Source organism: Lepisosteus oculatus, chromosome 10 (assembly GCF_040954835.1).
Source record: "Lepisosteus oculatus isolate fLepOcu1 chromosome 10, fLepOcu1.hap2, whole genome shotgun sequence".
Classification (NCBI taxonomy): Eukaryota; Metazoa; Chordata; class Actinopteri; order Semionotiformes; family Lepisosteidae; genus Lepisosteus; species Lepisosteus oculatus.
In genome coordinates, this window is record NC_090705.1 from 32,555,731 (window position 1) to 32,577,257 (window position 21,527).

The 21,527-nt window shown below is 38.1% G+C and overlaps 1 protein-coding gene across 2 annotated transcripts in view; it reads left to right on the forward strand.

The window, feature by feature from the left end:
• Window positions 1-21,527, forward strand: part of ctnnal1 (catenin (cadherin-associated protein), alpha-like 1) — a 99,922-nt gene that overhangs the window by 53,839 nt on the left and 24,556 nt on the right. For both annotated transcript variants that reach the window (XM_015357510.2, XM_006635782.3), the window contains exons 2-3: window positions 2,868-3,057; window positions 15,377-15,564. In XM_015357510.2, the coding sequence (XP_015212996.2) occupies window positions 2,868-3,057; window positions 15,377-15,564 (378 nt within the window). The remainder of the gene's footprint in view (window positions 1-2,867; window positions 3,058-15,376; window positions 15,565-21,527) is intronic.

A 21,527-nucleotide genomic window follows, 5' to 3' on the forward strand; every position in this document is an offset into this window, starting at 1 on the left:
ATAGGCTGCAAAGGAACAGGTAAAGGTTTATTCCATGCTGAAAGGGGAAAAAAAACAGGGTTTCAGCTGTGGAGCCTTCTTCAGGTGTGAGGGAGAGAGGAAAAGTCTCCGGTAAATAAGAAGAGGCAGGAAACACTGTGGAAATGGGGATGAAACTTTCAAAAAACTCTGCTCACCTCACCTGCTTTATGCCCCATTTCCCCATTTCTCTCCATCCTTTCTTGCCGAATCTGTCTTCTGTCCCCCTTTGTCTTATCTGTGACTTTCCCTATCTCCCTCACACCTGAAGAAGGCTGCACAGCCAAATTGAGTTTTTTTCCCTTATTTTTCAACATGGAATGAACCTTTACCTGTATATTATTGGTCCAGAGAATGCAGCAATACCAGGGATAATGAAAATTAGATGAGTCACAGGACTTTTAAAGTAGTCTGCCTTCACTTCAGCGTCTGCCCTCCTTGCAGCAGAGGGTTGTTGTGTCATTTTCTTGCCAACAATGGCCTGAGTGCTGCAATGCAGCGCTAAATATCTCGGGGCTGTTGGATTAGCATGTCGGCCGCTCTCCCGGGTTGTTTTGTTAAGTGGGTCGCAGGGAAACCTCGCGTGGGTGAGTGTGGGGGGGGTGAGGAGAGCTTCTGTGTTTTTCTCTCCCCTCAGATTTCCTGGGGTGACTGCAGCCCTGTGCTGTGGGGGAGGGAAGCGTGAGGTGATGACAAGTGGCTGTAGGAGACAGGAAAGATTTAACAGTTGTTTCTGTAGTTTGCTCGTTACCGGGGGAGTTCTTGCAATTTGTTTTTTTTTTTTGTGTTAATCTGTATAGCGGAACTTCCTCCGTTAAATTAACCACGTCGGTGCATGTCAGTGCCGATCAGCAAGTCGAAAAGTATCGCTTTTCAGGCAAAAACTAAAATTTAGAGAAAACAGAACGTGGTGCTGTAAATGATACACCTATGTTACAGAATATTCATTTTACCCCTATTGCCCGATGTTCTCAAGAAGTACTGTTTACATCTTTCAGTTCACTACAACCACAAACTCGGCCAGAAATAAAATGCACAGATTTAATTAATTTGTCTTTTAGTGATTATTGCTGTAGCATGGCATGCAGTTTTTGTTAAAATTCACTCTGTCACTCATTTTATATAGAAGGTCCAAGAAAGCGAAAACTGAGGCACCTTTCTTTTAATTAGGGTTTCTGTCAGTCCCTCTCATTTGGGACATTTGAGATTTCTAATTCCTCCCACTGTGTCATGTTATACTGTACAAGCCGCTGTTCACCAGATGTATGGTCAGTATTAAACAGTATATGCTGATGAAGCAACTTCTCATTTAGCTCAGCTTCCTGTGAGTCAGATGGTTCATTCAGTCTTTGGTTCACTGCCCTAGCTTGTTTTCTGTAATGTGCTTAATAAGGTTTTTTTTTCTCAGAGGTCATTTGGTAACTGGGCTTTTTTCTCAAAATACCCACTGCCTTTGGAGTATATTCTTAATCCTGCCATCTCGCCTATTGAAGAGATGTCTTGTTCTTTAGAGGTCACCATGACAGCTGTTTCTGTCTGAAGACAGCATGCAGTGTACACTTCCTGAGAATGGATTGGCCTGTTGCAGTGGTATTAATTGCCTCTGTTGTTAATTACTGACATGGCTCTATATTTGTTACTGGAGTGCGTCTTGTAAAAATCAAATTGAATTGCACTTCAAAATCAGAAATCCAGTTCTGTGTTAGGAGTAAGGAATATAAGGTCCGTGGTGAGATTGGAGACAAAAGCCTGGGTCTCCTAGGACTGCACTGAAATGCACTCCAGCAAAGTTTAACTGAACTCATCTGCAGGGGAGGCTGCTTAAAAGCAGCACTGAGTGAGTGACTTTCCTTTTGCTGTTGTCATTAACAGCATCTGGGAAAACAGGCAGTTATGAAAAGCAATTGGAGCAAGTGGAAATTGAGAGTACAGGTGTCGTAGACTTAGTTTTCATTGCAGGAAAACTATCGTTCCAGTTAATGGAAGTTGGAATTATTAAATTAGGCTAGGGTAGAAATCGATAGTAAAGATGACCAATTCCAGGCGTGAAGGCCTGGTTTTCATCACATTGATCTTAATTATTTAATTGAGCTAATTATTTATGGGGGAAAAAAGGTTGTATAAAGTGTTTTTAGGTTGTTGATTCTATCTGCCATTGAAGGAAAAGAACAACCCATAGTGCTCCAATCCTCCAATTCTGGTGTTGCCCATTCTGCCTTGAGAAACTGCATTCTGGTTCTGGTCTTTTGGCTTTGACAGTGTTTCAAATACATGAAGTACAAAGAAACGGATGGATTTTTGAGTGTGCTCAATATAAAATAGCACCCTTTTCTCAATCTATATTAGCTGTTGTCTTTGGATAGTAATAAAGCAAATTATAAAATAGGCTTTTTTTGTTATTTTTGCTGTTTCCTAGCTTCTGTGATATTTTAGGACATTAAACCTCTAGCCATTTTCAGTCTGCTTGGTCTAGTGAGGGTTGTGGTGACATCAAGCATTAAATACAAAATAACACTGAGGTTTTTGCAGTATACTATATACATACCACATTTCTGAGGGTTTTTTTTTTCTCCAGTATTCCCCAAATTATAACAACCAATGTGGTCAACAGTGTGGATTAATGGTTAGGGCTGGGGATTTATAAATCGAAGTTTGAGGATTCAAATCCCAGATATCGCACTGCTGTTATATCCTTGAGCAAGATAATGCACTCAGTTTGCTCCATTCTGTATAAATGGTTGGTTATTTAAGTCACAATGAATTACAGCACCGGCCAAATAAATGAATAACCAGTTTAACAAGGGCTCTGATTTATTCTGGGTAGCCTTGACCTTTTTCTCATCTTTCAGATTACTACCCTGATCAACCACAAAGACAAACCAAAGAAGTCTGAAAAGACACTGAGAGCCATTCAGAGAGTGGGGCAGGCTGTCAATGTCGCTGTGGGCAGGTTTGTCACCGTTGGGGAGGCCATCGCCATGGAGAACGAGGATCTCAAGGAGGAAATGAATTTTGCCTGCTACGAAGCACGACGAGCAGGTAAAACTATGATGAAATCACTTTATTGGTCAGATACAATTTCAGGTATTAGGAATTTGTCTTTTCGCATACCCCAGCTTGCTCTCCATGAGACACATAGACGGGGAGAGAGGCCTGGGGTCAGAGCGCAGGGTCAGCCATTGTACGGCGCCCCTGGAGCAGTCGGGGTTAAGGGCCTTGCTCAGAGCCCAAAGGCGTAGGATTCCTCTGCTGGCCGCAGGATACGAACCGGCAACCTTTCCAGTTTATTTTAAAAGAAGACACTGCACACAGATTATTATTGCTGTTGATTTCTGAATATTTTAACCACCCCCAGAGTTGTTGAGTGCTTGAGATTACCGTTGAGGTCGGCAATCTTCTACTTTAGATCTTTAGACTATCTGTGCCTGTGGTTTGTTTCATTATTTAGACTCTTCATACCCAGTGGTAATCAAGGAGCCATCAAGTTCCTCCCACTAACTGCAGTGTGCCAGAGGTGAACAGTTCCGGTCTTAGAAGGCCAAAAGGTTTTTCTTTCCACCAGAGCGCTTAATTATATAATTGAACTCATTATTTACTTGATTGTGTGAGTTAACGCGTTTCTTTGCACTTAATAGCTGGAGATATTGGAGAGACTTATACAATCTGGCTGGACAGGGGAGGAGGTGGACAGCCCTGTATTATGCCAAAAGGCTGGCCTTCCACCATAAGAGCGTTCAACGTTATCGAGAGTCCTGTGGTTCCCTGAAACAAAATACTTCATCCTGTGCTGGTCTTTTGCTTTTTTTAATGCTGAAAAGAACATTTTTGCTTCAATTTCAATATTCCTTTCATTCTCTCTTGGCCCTTCCATTGTTCATTGTATTGTTTTGTTCCCTTTTCAGTCATTCTTTTCTCTCATATTGTTGAAGCTCTTTTTTAAACCCACTTGGGCCACTACCCTTCAATTTACGTGCTATTGCAGCAGACCTATTTAGAGTTTCAAACAGAATATCTTCAAACTGTTATTTTCCAGTCTCTACAATCCATATCCATTCTTTCCCAGTTCTGTCTCTGAAGCTCTGTCTCATTCCTCATAGACTTCTGAAATAGTAAGCAATCATTTCGGACTCAAGTGTTTAAGGATATACTTCAAAGCGTATCATATTAGGGCCACTTTATTCTTCAGGAGCTTTAGTTTAGTTTTTATTCCAATATTCCTTTTCTTTCTCTCTCTTAGACTTTCTAATATTTATTATTACTTTTCTTCAGTTTTAAATATTATCAGTTATTTCTATGCCTATTCATAATTTTGAGTTTTGTGTCCCCTATGTAATTATCCCTTAAAGATACGGTACTGTTTGTTAAATTATCATCCTTTGTTTGACTATAGCTTACCCCATGGAACAGAGTGTAATTGTTACAGCCCAGACACTAGCTTTGATCAAAGGAGTTCTCTTTTCATCTCACTACAAATCTAACTGAGTGTAAAAACAAAAGCATTCTTCCTGCATTATGTAACTCTTAAATAGAAATCTGGAAATTGTTGGACAGGGTGGAGGATACAAACAAAAAACTTTTGTTTTTTAGATTACTTTTAATAGCTTTTAATTATTTTAATTGTAGTTGTTTTAATTAGTTTTAGTCTGCATACGTTTTTTTAGATTTTATTTTTTGGCATGATTCACAGAATATATTCATAAAAATAAAATGTGGTTGACATTGGGAAATTTTAGTCATTTTAAGTACAAAGCATTTCCTATTTAACATTGGTTCTGTCTCTTATACGATCAAAAAGGGATGTCTTTTAATTTCTATTTGCTAAAAATGCGTTCACTAGAATTTTTAGTAGTCTAGTGTGCATCGTATTATATTGAGACGTTTCAGTCCGTTACTGTCCTCTTCCTTTTTGTCATTTTGTTCAAAAACTCTTTTACCTGCCTGTTAGCTATTGTCTAGGAAATATAATGAGAGCTGAGTACTCCAGCACATGTGGTTTTAATTTTGTGGAAATGAACCAGAGGAAGATCTCATTTAACTGCCCATCTTCGGCTATTCAGCCGCAGTGTCAGAATGTCTCGACATGAACCTTTTTAGCTGAAAGGCAGCAGACGTATTGTACTCGCCACACTCTCTCTGTGCCCTTCATAGAGCTAGGGCCCAGGTGATAATATGCACAATGTTTGGCCAGTCTTATTAATATGTCATGATAAACAGGCTTGCAGTTTGTTTTTAACAACAGGTGGTTGATAATGAAGAGGCTGTATATCATCTTACAATAACAGTGTTTTGTTTTTTCTCAAAAATGGGGAGACCATTTTCTCTGCTGTAATGGCCATTTATAAGTAAACTAATCCATCAGCTTTTAAAATTAGGGTACAAATGAGGGAGCTTCACAAGTTATGATTCTTTGGTGGCAAGTACCATATTGAGCCTGCTTCCATAGGAACCTTCTAGAAACATCTGGTTAGGATCCTCAGTTCAATAGCAGGGGAACTTTTTTCCCCAAACACCCCACTCCTTGTGTAAAAAAGTTACTCCTGAGTCCTCATAAGTTCCAGTTTTGCAATTATATTGTTATTTTGGTGTTGAGCATAAAGTAAACATTTGGGTTCAATTCGTCAGTACCTTTGAAAATTGTGAATGTCTTTCAGACCCCTCATATTCTCCAATCCTCAAGCATGAAGAGGAACTGTTCCTTTAATCTATATAGATGTGGTTTCATAACCGGGGCTTTGTATAGTCTTCCCTTTTTCACAGGTTGCAAGAATCAGAGAAATGGGGACCCTGAGTCATACGAGAATTCAGCAGAGTTGCAGTCTATGGTTGTTAAATGTTTGGAATTTCAGCTTTCATTAATCCTAATTATATGCTGAAACCTGCAAGTTTGTGAGCATTTTACCTTTTAGAAAATTTGAAACTGGGATGTAGTTTCTATCCATCCATTTTCTAACCACTTTATCCAATAGAGGTCGTGGGTTATAGTTCACGCTGCACCGAAAATACATTAGTGCAGTGCATCATATTGTAATTTTTCATGGAGTGCTTTGTTCTTTAGCATGCTAATTTTATTGAGACACGGGTATTATGAATGAAGATATGAATTTTGGTAGGTCTGTGTGGAAAGTCATGTTATTGGATGGTAATGAAAAATTAACCATTTCTCTTTTGCTGTTTTTTAAATAGAAGTTATGCTGGTTGTTCCAAGAATGCAGGATAAAATCCATTAGAGGCATACGCTTTATATAGTAAGATATATCTATATAGGAACAAGTTATAGGTTTATTCCATGCTGAAAAAAAGAAGAAAGAAAACACAACGTTTCGGCCGTGGAGCCTTCTTCAGGTGTGAGCCTACATTTACATATTAATTAATTTACATATCTTAAAATGAAATAAAGTACTGCATTTAAAATGTTGTTGTAAGAAAAAATCCAATTCTCCAGTGTAGATCACAGTGTAGCATATGGTGGGGAGCTGCTGGGAGGGTACATCTGTATCCTCAGCTTTATACTGAAGGCAGTGAGCTGGAATCAAACCTAGATTGTCAGGTCTCAAGGCACGCTTGCTGGCTACATCGAGTCTGGTCTCTGTCAGCTGAATGACAGATACGCTGGTGTGTTTTACTCTACTCCTGGCATGGCCTTGCGGCACAAGTTGTCTGAAGTTATTCTTAAGTTGTCTTTGGTTATTGAGGGAGTTCAACTGCCAGTGGGGCTTAATAGGGATTGGATCCAAATGGGATACAGATATAAAAAACAAGACCAGCTGTCAAGTTAGAGATGGAAAAGCAGTCATAACCATTCTGGTGAAGGGCTGACATATTTTAGGATTATGCTTTGTCTGATTTAATGTCATTTCTTAGCTCTTATGTTAACACTTCCACTTACCTTTGGCCAACTTGCATTAGTAAGTAGATAGAAGTTTTTTTGCTTAGAATTGGTCAACTTTTTTTTCTATAATTTTTAAGAAGATGTAGTGTGCTAAAAATGTATTTTTTATTTGATCTGAAAACCCGAAAAATAACCAAAGTTGATAGTAAGCAATGTTTGTCAATCTTATTGTATTCCATCGGTTTTCCGCTGTGTTTACACACTGACTTTACATCTTAACATTTGAATCTGTTTCTCTTCTTAACAGGGAGAATTACAGTATAGGCAATTTAAATGTGCCCCATACTGTACACTGCTAACTCTTAAACTATGAAATAACCATCATATTGGGGGAAACAATATTTGCATTGTGTGTGGGAATAAATCGTATAAATTATATTTTTAATTATGTGCTGCTTTTTAACCCAATGTTCAGGGTAAACTTTGAGGCCTCTCTTGTGGTCAAATGGTAGAACTGCAGCTAGTAATTAATACTAGCCTGAAAGATGGTCATAGCTGTAAACACCAAAACAGAGAAATGTTATAGCTACAGTCAATGGTGATAGCAGAGCAAAATACTCAATATGCCAATATACACAGTACATCTTAAACTCTACTGTGTTTTTAAGGCATACAGTAGAATGGTTGATTTTTTTCCAAGGAGAGCAACCCTGGATTTTACAGTCTACAGTTAAAACAGGCATTACTTGGATTGAGTCACTGAAGTGCAAACTTGGTAAACAACATATAGGGACCTTCAGCAGAATTTACCGTCTACATGGATTCCATTTCCTCCCCCATTCTTTCCTTTAAGATACTATTTTTATTCAATATTCATGGCATTACAACGAACAGGTGAAATGGATTGAATTAAGAAACACTCCTATATGGTCTTAGGTTTTCCAACGTTTGTTACAACTTATGAATACAGAACAGAGACTAGAAAGGCAGTACATATTGGGTGCTCCAGAGCTACTACTGCTGACTTTACTTAAATTGCTTACCTTATATTTTGTACTAAGGCTAAACTTTATATCTTGCAAAAGTAACTATGCTAATTTCATAGCTTTTTTTTTCCCCAATTAGTTTGGTTGCTCCAAGATGTTGAGTTAGGGCTGTATAAATCTGTCTATCTGTTTTCTAACCACTTCATCCAATTCGGGGTCACAGACAGGACATGAATCACACAGACATGCACTATTCAAAGCAGGGCCATTTCCCCAGAAGCCTGTTAATCTGGCTGTTGACTGTGGGAGGAAATCCACATGAACACGAGGAGAACATTCATACACCACACTGATGATGATGATGATGATGATGATAATTCCAATCCCTTATACTTATATAGCGCTTTCTGGACACTCCACTCAAAGCTTTTTACAGGTAATGGGGACTCCTCTCCACCACCACCAATGTATAGCACCCACTTGGATGATGCAATGGCAGCCATAGTGTGCCAGAACACTCACCACACATCAGTTATTAGTGGGGAGGAGAACAGAGTGATGAAGCCAATTCATAGATGGGGATTATTAGGAGGCCATGATTGGTAAGGGTCAATGGGAAATTTTTGGCCAGGACACTGGGGTTACACCCCTACTCTTTTCCAGAAACGTCTTGGGATTTTTAATAACCACAGAGAGTCAGGACCTCGGTTTTACATCTAATCAGAAGGACAGTGCCTTTTTACAGTGTCCCCGTCACTATACTGGGGAATCAGGACCCACACAGACCACAAGGTGAGCACCTCCTACTGGGCCCATTAACACCAGATAGCACCTCAAGTCCAGAATTGAACATTGTCAGTTACCAATGAGAAATGGAAAATTCTACCCAAGTAACTTGTTTTATTTCTTGCAACAGTATATTTTTCTTCTACATTAAGAGTAAAGTAGCAGTAGAGGAGTATATTGCCGTATGTACACGTTCTTGTTCGTGCCATGCACAGTACAGCAGACAACACAGTACGGCCGACAACACCACACAATGTGGACAGTACATTACAAAATGGTAAATAATAAATATGTTCAGAGTAGCCTAAGACAGAGATTGTGAAGTTTAAAACCTCCAGTCTGGTCAAGTTAGAAGTTAACCTCCAGTGTAGGAAAAATGGGTCAAGAATATAGAGAAAATTTAAATGCCCATTTTAATGGTGCGTTCTAAATTTAATATGCAGTTGCCCAACTCTTCTTAAAGTTCCACTAACTATTCCCCTGTGTTGTATCTTTTCAGAGGAAGAATGAAGTGCAGTTTGACTGTCCCATTGTCAGTTGCAAGGGATTTAAGGTTCATATCCTCTGAGATAATCAAAGTATCTTATAAAAAATGTCTGGGAGACATAAAGGGTGTCGGTACAGTATTGTCAGAATGAGATTACTAAATCCAATCACAGAGCTTCAAAGATGCAATAACAGATACCGTGGACCTGTGTAGTGAAGAGCCCAGCTGAGTTTTGACAATGCCTCCCTCCAAAATGAGCTGCCTGGCTTACTGTAACTGCATGACTCCAAAGGAAACAAACCTCATTTATCTGATAGATTCTCATATGCAGCGGAACATGCTTGGGCTCAAAAATGAATTCCTATGGCTGGCACAGCTTTGAAATTGGATCTTCGTTTATTGAGTCCAGGTTACGCGATCACTAAAGGAATAATAAACAGCAACATTTGTTGTTGTTACAAGTGACAGAAGTCCTTCTTGGAAACCCTGTGAAGTAGCCTCCTGAGTGTTGCAGTAGTAATAGGGCGTCCTCATCAAGGCAAATGCTGTCAGCCCTGCAGACCCATTGTCAGTTTCCCTTTCCGTTACCATTCAATAACAAACTAAACAAATGACTTTATTTTTTTACTTTTGAAACTTCCTGGAGATTTTCCAGGTAAATTATATATCCCAAAATGTAATGCCGCAGACGCTTAACAAGCATCTTTTAAAGAAAAATTAAATTATTCTAAAGTTGAATATAGAAGTGAAAATAATAACTTCAGCCAAAACAAAACCCAGTGCCCATTGCGTGGTATAGTTTACATACACTGTTTAGCCAAACAGGAAATAAAACCGTGTTTATTTTTGTTTTCTTTGGGTGTGTCCACATGTGGACGAGTTTTTGAGGTTTTCTTTTCGAGTTTCTCATTCATTACTTTAGACATGCTATGTTTTTATTTTTCCCTCCACACTTTTTGTGTCTTTAAATTGACTTTGGTGTCATGTGTGTCCCGTGATGACATTGTCCAGGGTGTGTCTCTCCATTCACCCTTTGATTCTGAGATATGTCACATAATGGTTGAATAGGTGGATCCTTTCCGGAATGTGGTTTGGTTTACTGTCAGTATTTTCCAAGTCAGAAAAGAATTAAGAAGTGTTTTGTGTATACAGCCTTGCTCGTTTTTGCGGTATGCTGTGTGTATTTTCTTACGCTTATTTAACAGCTTCATTGTGAGCTATTCATTGATGTTTTATTAGTGAGCAGCTGAGTAAACAGAAGATGCTGCAAAAACAGTGTATGTATGCACCCCACATACAGAGTGTTTTCTGTATCCTAAATATCTTCCAGAATGTGAAAGTAGTATCTGTGACTTCATTAAAAATAAAGACCAGCAACTCCGTGAGGTGAATTGTGAGAATGTAGGGAAGATGGTCCAGACAATTGTCAGTATGTCATTTTTGCTGTGAGTAGTCATGGCAGGTCTTCTACTTTAGTAACAGCTTGTCTTTGATAAGCACAGGAATATTGAAAATGGCCTATGTAATAAGTTTTAGCAGAACATTATACCTGAAACATTGATGTATTCAAAGTCTTTCACAAGCAAGGATCAAACACTGAAATTACATGTGTTAGATGGTTAAATGCTGAATTATCACCCTTTTTGTGTCTGTTGTAAAATTTGCTAAATAAACATTCCCTATAAAATGTTACATTTCTTCATTCATAGGTGTCTTTCTCATGCCAAAATGATTTTGTAATCAGTCCACATTTGTTAATGGTGCTGAATGCTTATATAAAAAGGAATTTTCTTTGAAAACCTCTTTTTCATCAAATGAGCCTACTGGAAGCAGATGTGTAAGTATACAAGATTTTAATAAGGGCAGCGCCTTTGAGAGTGACTAATATATAACGGCTCAATTAATCAATCTGTTTTCTGCTAGAGAGAGGATATTCCCGTTTGTGTACTATCTTGAAGTGCTTTTCATTGAATCCCGATACAAGAGAGCACAGAAAACATACAGTGGAGGAAGTGTATCATTTACAACCAAACCTTGTATGAATTTTATAACAAATTGATTACTGCTACCAAGGGACTGAATTAAAAGTGGTTAAAATATCAAGCGTTTTCTATAGACCTATACAATTGCAAAATAGGCTAAGAAACATACCTATAGAACATCCATCCATTTTCTGTCCACTTATCCAGGACATCGGGTTGCTCAGGAGCCAGAGCCTAACCTGGCAAGCAACGGGCACAAGGCAGGATACACCCTGGACAGGATGCCAGTCCAGCACAGGGCACCCACAGACACGTACATGCACACACTCACAAAAGTATTCCCAGAGGCTAATTAACCAACCAGTATATGTTTAGACTGTAGGAGTAAACTGGGGCACCCAGAAGAAATCCACACAAACTCGGGGAGAACATGCAAACTCCACACTGGCATCACACTGGGAATTGAACCCAGGGTCCCATTTTATTGTTATTATTGGGATTTTAGCATTTTCTCCAGGCCTTCTTTCTCTATACCAGGGTTTCCCAACCTTTTTTGTCAGCTGAACCCTTCAACCTAAATTATTTGCCTCAAGTATCCTCTTGAGATTTTAAATAAATCAAATTCTATCCGCTAATTCTGTCGTTGGTTTTTGCATATAAGGTCACGGTAAAGTGTTACATTTGATTGTCATAATGTAATATATTTTACTGTAAAAAATATTTAGATATTTTAAAATTGAATTTTAATTTGACATTTTCCATCACAATCTCACGAACCCCCTGCAGTACTGTCACGAACCCCTGCTCTATACCATCACGATGAGCTGGTTGTTTAATCTTTTTTTATTTCTTCTACATGTTACAATTACATCAGTGTTCCTGCACTAGCTCTTCAGCTGATACTGTACGGCTCATCCTGCCACTCTTGCCGAAACAGAAACTTTAACACGCCTTTTGAAAGACTGTGCAGTGACCCCATCGTTACACTTTACACTTTTTTTTTTGCTGTTTCATTTTACTATATGAAGAATTAAATTACAGGGCCCTACTGAAAGATTGATTCAGTTTTACTCTGAACATACGTATCACATAAATGAGGTACTGAAATATAAAAGCGGAGCCTAGATAATTATTTTCTCCATGAGAAAAGTTGAGATTTTTCAGAAAGCACCCACTTGTTGGTCATTGCCTTTAGTTTGATTTTAGAACCTAATTTCACTTGACAATTATTGGCTGTGGTCTGTGTCCTCAAGACATTATGCTCTTCATTGGCATTCTTTTTGTCATTTCTGCTTACATTTAAAAGTGCACTTTCTATTGTGTGTGTTTCCACAGGGCAGTTGAAATTTAGCAAAGCTGATGTCATCTTTTTGTTTGCCATTTTAAATGCTAAATTTGACATTTTACAGCACAAGTGTTACAGCAAGTATCTATTTATCTCTTTTATCTGTCTATCCATCCACATACATCCTTTCATTTTCTCATCTGTTCTTTACGAACATTGAAGACAGAGGCATGCATGAGGGAATATTCTGTTGTTCTTTAATTCTTGTTATAATTATTAACTTCTTGAATTTTATCCATAGAGGCCATTTTGATACTGTATTTGTAAAAATTGACAAATTTCTCCCTTCTTGACCCTTATCTGTGTCCCTTATGCTATTGTAAAAGCAGTAAAACCATTAATATTTAAGAAAAGCCTATAAGAAAAACTTTTTGCTGAGCTTGTTAAAGCACTAGAAAAGTATAACTCAGTTTTAAGTCATTAGCGTTTGTAGTTCTCAGCAAAGTTTTCTTATTCCAAAGGCTTGAAACATGATAATTATTTATACATCTGCCTTTACCATGATATAGATGTTTAAAGAAGGAGTCCTCATAATTAGGACTGGTTGAACAAAGTCACTGATAAATCATTTCAACGGCACGTTTTTCCAGTGAGACTAGAAACACAATAATCGTGATTAGTCTGATAATCTGAACATTGGAAGACTTGACTCTATCCTTTGTAATAGAAGAGTGCTTATCGCTAAAAACATCTCTCCTATTTTATTAAATAAACATTAGGGAAGTTAGTTGCCTTTCCTTGGTGAGCATCTGTGTAGAGAGGTAGTCCAAAGTATGATCTATTTTATTAGGACACAGGTCCTTTCTTCAAGGTGTCATCTTCAGGTTATAAAGGTGATTCTAGGCTATGTTTAAAGAAAGCAGGGCTCTGATGCTCACAGACCTATACAGTATATATATAAAAGAAACGGTTGTGTTGTTTCTCAAATAAGTTTGTGTCTAATTATTATTCTGCTGTGCTGCTGATTAAAAGAACACAAGTCCTGTGTAACGCTCTGTAATAGAGATGAAATGATCATTCTTTATAATTTGCTTGCCTAGCATATTGCTGTCAGAACCAGATTTTATATTGATTTAATCATCTCTTTATATTTTACAAATTTTATCACTCCCCCACTTTGTAACAATATGTTCACTGTAATTTAATGGAATATGTGGTTGATTAATCTGCTGATCTGTGTCATTTTGAGACACCAGAGTGAAATGAGGCAGATTTGTTCGAATTATTTAATCTGTTCCACTAGATATGACAAATCCTCTATGATATGAATAACAGGCCTGGAATTTCCAGTTGTGTATAACCTCTTTAAGATTTTTTTCAAACCTTTGTTTTGTGTAATAGCAGCCGTTCTATAATTTAAAAGCAAATAGAAACAAGGTGCACAGCATAGCACTGTCTTTTGATTCTCTGTTTTACATTATAATAGTTCCATTGTGAGTCTGAAATCTGAGTTAATATACAGCTCAATGAGAAAATGACATGAAAACTGAAGTGCTGGAAATGCTCTTTGTAAGGCAAAGCTTTGTGTTCAGTTTGGTAGAGCCTATTACTTGAAGGTAATCACAATTTGTTTTGTTTCCCCAATAGGATTTCACAGATAAAGCAGTCTTTTAAGGACTCTTTGTAGCTGTTTCTCCTCATTCACTGCACATTTAAAAAAATGCCACAATGTGCTATATGTAATACACCTGTTTTTTTTACTTCAGTTTTCCTTACAGCTTTTCCCTATGTAGAGCAATGTACAGTACTTTTCAGAATCTTTGCTAATTCAAAGCAACAGAGGTCATCACCGATTAAGTCACATAATTCTAATGCTACACGTACTCAGCTCAGAGTCTAGCACTGCCTAAGATTCTGTCAGGACTCTCAGATCTCAAAGCTGTTTTAGAAGGGAGCAAAGTACAGTTGTTATGGCTGCCAGTGATTTTCTGTAACCATTCTTTACTTTTTATTATTCACTGTTGTCTTTGCTTTATTTCCTTCCTTAAACGTTTGGCATTTTGCTTTTCCGAAAGGCATGAGTACTGTTTGCCAATCACTTCTCCCACAGCTGCTCCCAGTGCAGGCTTAGCTTAAGTGCTTTAGGATGTTTGATGACATTAATGGGGGAAATTTTCCTATGTCTATTTTCAGAGTCCTTTCTTCCCTAAGTCTTTAGTTCGTAAAATGTTTGGATTGGTAAACTATAATTACAGTATAAAAAGTAGTATTTGTATGCAGTATATTAAACCTGAAATGCTGGAAGATCCCTCATTAGCTCATGAGAATGATGTATTAAATGTATTAAAAGTGTATGTTTCTTATTCAATGTCCTAACAGTGGTCCTGTCTGCCTATAGGCTTCTCCATTAGAAAAATTTTGGACACTCTTGATTCTTCTCATAGATTTGCTATGGCTTAGGGTTAAAATTGTTCTCATGAAGACACATTTATCAAATTATACATGCCCTAACTGTTTTCTAGTTGATATGTGGCTGACATTCCAGTTCCTAGTGGTCTGGTCATTCAGAAACAGGTTTAACAGTGTACAACTCATTTCAGGTTCCTTCCATTTTTACTTTCCAGAAGCCTTTTTTAACCCAAAATGCACTGTGGTTTTTTAAGAATCTTTTTTTTCCAGATATCAGTATTCTTTTGTTAATGTTGATTGACAAACAGACACTGTACATAGGTCTTACAGAAACACTGACACTGTACACCCTTGCACTATAAAGACAGTCAGAAGTTGCGCCGTGTGTATAGTATATATACTGTATCATAACTGCATAATTTTTAAGTCTAGACTTTATATCACAATAGTGATTTCAAGAGATTATATATAGGGACTACCGTATCTGTACAGGATTACAAGAACTCCCTGTGGTAATGTTTCTCTGTCTGGTGTAACTACTGCATTTCCTAAAGAGGTACAGTACCAGCATTTCTAATGCTCTTGTGCTTCCAGGAGACAGCATTGCTCAGCTCACAGATGTTGTCAGCTCCGAGCATCCGGAGTCGGATGGACGGTCGACGATCTTCAGCGACAAAACCGGGATGGTAAAAGCAGCACGGATGCTGCTCTCCTCTGTGACCAAAGTCCTGGTATTGGCTGACAGAATCGTTATCAAACAGATCGTTACTTCCCGGAACAAGGTGGGTAATGTTCCAATAGCCTGCAAAATGGGTCTGTGAAGCACAAACCACAAACCTTGCTGTCGTTGTTTAGTGTTGTAGTGGTGCCAGGGCACAATTTCACAAGATTTCACAGGCTCCTTCTTGTAGCTTCTTGGCAGCTCCCAGTGATTTTAGTCTGTATCTTGTTTAGGATAAACATCTTTCTCCAACTCTATCTTAGAAAACTATTCTAAAAAATACATACTCTGTACACTCTTGTTACAATTCATAATATCTTTGTAAAAAAACATTTCTGTGTCTTAATGCAAGTACAAGTTTGAAAAAATAGTTGATATATGATATATTTTATATCATAGATACTGAATGAGTTTAAATGGTTGGGGTAAATGTGTTTTTTTATTTTAGAGGTATTAAGAGTGTTGTTTTGCCATTCATAAATACAGTATAAACATTTTTTATCAATTTTTATACTGCTATTCTTTTAATATGAGTTATGGAAAGACAAATAGCAAGCAGTAGTACAGTCAGAAATGTAGTGAAACATGACTGTAGTTTTTAATCTTAATCTGTTGACTCCTATTTACTTTTCACAGTCCAATGTTAAATATATTCGAGAAAAAAAGCTTTTGTAAACCTTTTACGCCTCTGCTTAATATCTCACTTTCAGTATAAAAAGTCATACCAGAGTTCATGTATCTAATGGTAGTTCTCAAAGTAAAAAATAAATTGGTAGTATTTGCCCTTAAGATTCAATCATTATGAACATTTGCCTGAATATTATGTAAAATCTTGTTGTTCGTCCTAGGGACCTGAAATGTGGGTGTTGGATGTTTTTACATTTTTCATTAGAGAGACAAAAGTTAAAGTTGAGGAGGAACATAAGAACATACATAAGAATAAGAGGATACAAAAGAACCATGTTTCCTCATATGAGATATCAGATATGAATGTCACCTTGACTGAGATTTTCCACTCTGTTAGTACATACAGTAGATAGATAATTCATGGCCATCTTCTATTATTGCTGCCAGTCTAAACTGGGCAGTCACACAACTAAAGAAATGGAAGTAATCATAGTAATAATAGTAACTTCATTTGTAATAAATGCTTTTGAAGTATAGGGAGTGATATTTAAATAAACCTTAATGGCTTTGTTTACATCTCAGAAAATGCACCTTCAAATGGATCAGAAAGGCACAGAAACTCTAAAGCATTAATAAACTATGATTGTTATACCTTTTTTGATCTCTTACCTTGTAGTGCACTTGCAGTCCAGTATTATCGCGGTATTTCGTACTGAGCAGAGAATATGCCACAAATTACATCTCAGATAATGGAAGAATGGAGCATATTTCCCCGAAAAAGAAAGCAGCTTTTATCTTTTATTTTTAGGGTTACAAAATATATAAGTCATTTTCAAAGCAGTAAGTAATCAAGTCTCGTTATGGTTGTTTGGTCAGATGAAGAGCAGAGCTGCTTTTATGCCTTTCCTTAATGGTTTGTCTGACTAGAAACTCAATTATTGTACTCTGTTTAAAAATAGTATAAAAGCCAGATGCCTAAAAGTTAAAAACAAAACTATAATAATTTCCTTCATAAAAGCAAAGTCTAACAACTTTTCTTGTGCTGTTATTGCTTAGTACTTTATTTCAGAAAGTAGTGTTTTTAAGCCGACGTCTCTCCTCCATAAACAAAAGTACACTTTTTTTTACTTAAGCCCAACTGGTAATGTTTACTTTGTGAAGATTTGAGAGAATTGAGGCAGTAGGTTTACTTTGCCATGACCATAAAGGAATGTTTTTTTTTCCCTGAATCCATAACGTCTCTGTGAGTGGGAAAGCAAAATCCTTTCTAAATCTCCATAATTTATTTTGTCACTTCAAGACCCACATATCACTTTCAACACATCCCTCGCCAGAAAACAGTGGCCCCAAGATATGAATTCAATTTAAGATCTTAAGCATCAAATTATTTACTTTTCCTTGACCCCCTCGTAGGTGCTATCATAATATTTCCCTGCTCCTGAGTATGTTGTCCATGAACCTTTTAACCCACATATTTGAGTGTCTGGTAGTGCTTTGGACTTGGGTTTCTTCTTCCTGCTCCAGTGTTTCATACAAAAATATGCCGTGCTTACTCCTGGTGCTCTTGTGAATAACTCTGGTTGTAGTCTTTCGCAGCAGTAGCAATGAATCTACCTGGGTGGGTTTGCAGAAGCTAGGAGATAGGCTTTTCTAGATACACTAGATCTGATTTAAAAAAAAACACCTGTTTAGCTGGTCACAGTGAAATCGCCCACTGTGTTATTGCAGATTTGTTGGCTGCTCTAGGGGATCTCCAGGAGTTAGGCTGCTGACCACTGCTTTAGATATTTAGTTGGAACTTCCTGTTGCCTGCATTGATAATTCTGGAAGGAGGATGATGGAGGTTTGCTTTATAGTCACCCCAATCAGAATCGCCAACCGTTCAACTGAGTGCTCTAGCCTATGCAATGAGCTGCACAGCAAAATTGAAGACTTGCGCTCACACTCCTGTTTCCCTCAATTTCCCTTCGGGATCAATAAAGTCTTATCTATCTATCTCTGACCTGCCTGCTTGTCAGAACCATTCGTTATTTGACAATTCGCGAACACCACAGCACCTGACAGTGCCTGACAGGAGAGTGAGCACTGATTCAGAGTTCACAGAGGGTATCACTAATTACTGCAAGTGTTCAGGCACCTCAAAGCACCCAGGAGTTCCCGTTAAGTCAGATAATGGAGGGAAAAACCTGGCTGACCCAGTTCCAGCAGACCTCTCGGTGTTCTCCTGATTGCCTTACAATGCTTGGGAAATACTAGGTCACAATTTACTGATGAACCCAGAACAGAACATCGCAGCTCAAGCTCTTGGCCTGCATAAAGAGTGAAATCTTTCGTCGGTTGAGCTGCCCAATTTGACAAAAAACAACTTTGAAAGATTCGTTATTGACAAAACAGTAAAGAGAATATAATAATAATAATTCCTTATACTTATATAGCGCTTATCTGGACAATACAGGTAATGGGGTCTCCCCTCCACCACCACCAATGTGCAGCCCCACCTGGATGATGCAACGGCAGCCATAGTGCGCCAGAATGCTCACCACACATCAGCTATTAGTGGGGAGGAGAACAGAGTGATTAAGGAATCTATTATTCCTAATAGATGGGGATTATTAGGAAGCCATGATTGGTAAAGGCCAATGGGCCAGGACACCGGGGTTACACCCCTACCCTTTTCGAGAAATGCCCTGGGATTTTTAATGACCACAGAGAGTCAGGACCTCGGTTTTACGTCTCATCTGAAGGACGGCACCTGTTTACGGTATAGTGTCCCCGTCACTAAACAGGGGCATTAGGACCCACACAGACCGCAGGGTGAGCACCCCCTGCTGGCCCCACTAACACCTCTTCCAGCATCAACCTTAGTTTTTCCCAGGAGGTCTCCCATCCAGGTACTGACCAGGCTCACACCTGCTGAGCTTCAGTGGGTTGCCGGTTGTGAGTTGTAGACTGATATGGCTGCTGGCCATATCAATGTTAGAGCTTTAGTATAAATTGTCATTGACTCCGCTGAATGTTAATTTTGAATTTTTTCTCACATTTAACCTTCAGATCTATAAAAAGAAATCATTTGTCGTGTCCCAGGGCAAAGTGATTTGGTGGGTGTGATGTAAAGAACAAAAGCCAGACCGAATTGACACGGTCTCCAAGTTAATCAAACTGCACTGAAAAGTCCCCATCATACCAGCACCCCGGCGTTGCTCATGTAAATATGAAGTCAGTTGTACGTATTGTTTTGGTACTGTTTCTTCTATACTAAACCAGAACACACCTGGGCTGGAAGCTTGAGTAACTGAATCTTTGGATGGCTTCATTTGTCTTACTGTGATGTACAGGATATCAATCTCACTTGAGGTCATGGTCTCCAGCTAATCATCCATTTTCAGCAACCCCCTCATCCTTGGAATATTGCAGTGAGCCAGAGCCTGATTTGGCTGTTGAAAGGTATAACATGGGAACACACCCTGAATGGATCTCCAGCCCACTACTGGGCCCATATGCACTACTTCCACACACAAGTTAGGAGCAATGAGGCACCGTTACTTTGAAGTGTGGGAGAAAATGGGATCTGAGCGAAAGAGATATGGGGAGGACATTCAGTATTGAACCCAGGACCCAAGAGCTGTGAGGCAACAGTATCAACCCACTCATGACATCCATGGTAATCATACAGTATAATGTATAATAATAACAATTTTTCATAGCACAAGTTTATGCCAATGAGAAGTGTTTAATAGAGCCATACATTTGGAAAACTGCAGAAATAGTACTTTAATCCTAGTGAAGGAAAGTGTTGATAAGCTATAGCTTTTACATGCAAAGCTAAAGATTAGAAGAAGAAGAGATTTTAAATGAGATGTGGCTGTCTAGTACATAGTTGCTAGTAGTTCACAAATGTCTGGTAGTAGAACAGTTTTGTGTTGATGTAGTTTTCTCATGGTATTATGTTTGCTTTATGGTCCTGTTTGCATATTGATTCATGTGACAGGAAAGGCACAAGTTTGAGTTTTGGCCACACAAGATTGATTCACTGAAAGCAGGCAAAGGAAAAAAGCTAATACAGTTTGGCTTAAGAAGGTTTCTCCCTGCCTTTCTTTGAACTGAAACTGAAGGTTTTTGTTTTGCAATGATTGCAGCCAGCATTAAAATTATGAACCCCGATTGAAGCCTTCACAAACATTTTTTTCATATGTTTTATCACTCCCTGCCCGCTCTGCAGAAATATTACAGGAATAAAGCTAAATGAATAGATGAATGATAGTGAATAGATGGGGAATTGTAATATGATACAAAATAATTAGATGAATGATAAGAAATTAAGACAACCAAGAGAATGGTGAAGTTTATGAATGGTATAACTAGATGAAATAGAAGTGTAATCAAACATTTCATTTCCATTCCCCCTTTTGGATCTGATATAATTTATATAATTCTGTCAATAAGTTAAAATTCAGTAGCAGAATGCCTGAGAAAGTACTCAAGAGGAAAACTTTATTAATTAACCAAGTTCTTACATGGAGACAAATGCGTCGCTGAGCCACAATCAGAGCACAGCTGAACCTTTTATTTTCTTCCAGATGGTTTGATGCCATAAAAAGGGTGTGAATTACAAAACCCATCTTTGCTGATGAACCTTTACTGAAGCACTCCTGTACAGAATGAATAAGAGTTTCACTCAAGTGTCCCCTGATTTCTGGTGGCTGATTATAGAAGACAATGAAACAAGAAGTCCTTAGAAACAGTGAGATGGGTGACCCAGGGAGCACTTATCTTCTTTGTGCTGTCAGGAGACACGTACTGTATTTGAATTTCTGCAGCTGGGGTGAAGTGATTCAGCTGGCAAGCGTGTAAATCCCAGCTTGTGTTATCTTCTGTTGAGAAGGAAAACAGGAGAGCTTCATAAAGACGAAAAGTCCATTTGTCTGCGCTGTCCTCTATTTCACTCATTTTCTTTAAAATTTGGGTCGGAAGTCAGCAGCAGAGAAAAGGATTGATGACAAATTGTTGTTCTGTTCTCAGCTTTTTCTAAGAGTTGTGTGTTCCTTAATACAAAAAAAGCATCTACTGCATAAGAATTAAACGAGTCATAAAACCTGAGCTCAGAGGAAGTGAAGATTTGGTCTTTATACCACCACTATTTCATGTTTTTATTGGGATCAGGAATTAGACAGCATGTTAGAGTACTCTTAATGCTTTCCTGGAGGAACAACATCTTAAAATTAAAGAAATCTGAGAAACATGAAATTCAAAATATAAAAAGTAATGCACATTTACTGTATATCTAAACAAGCTATGGTTGTTTTCTTTTTTTAACAATAAAAGAGAAATCTGAAGTACTCTTATTAACTTAAGCCAATTTCATGTTGTGCCAATAGTGTCCTTTGATTTAAGTTTTAG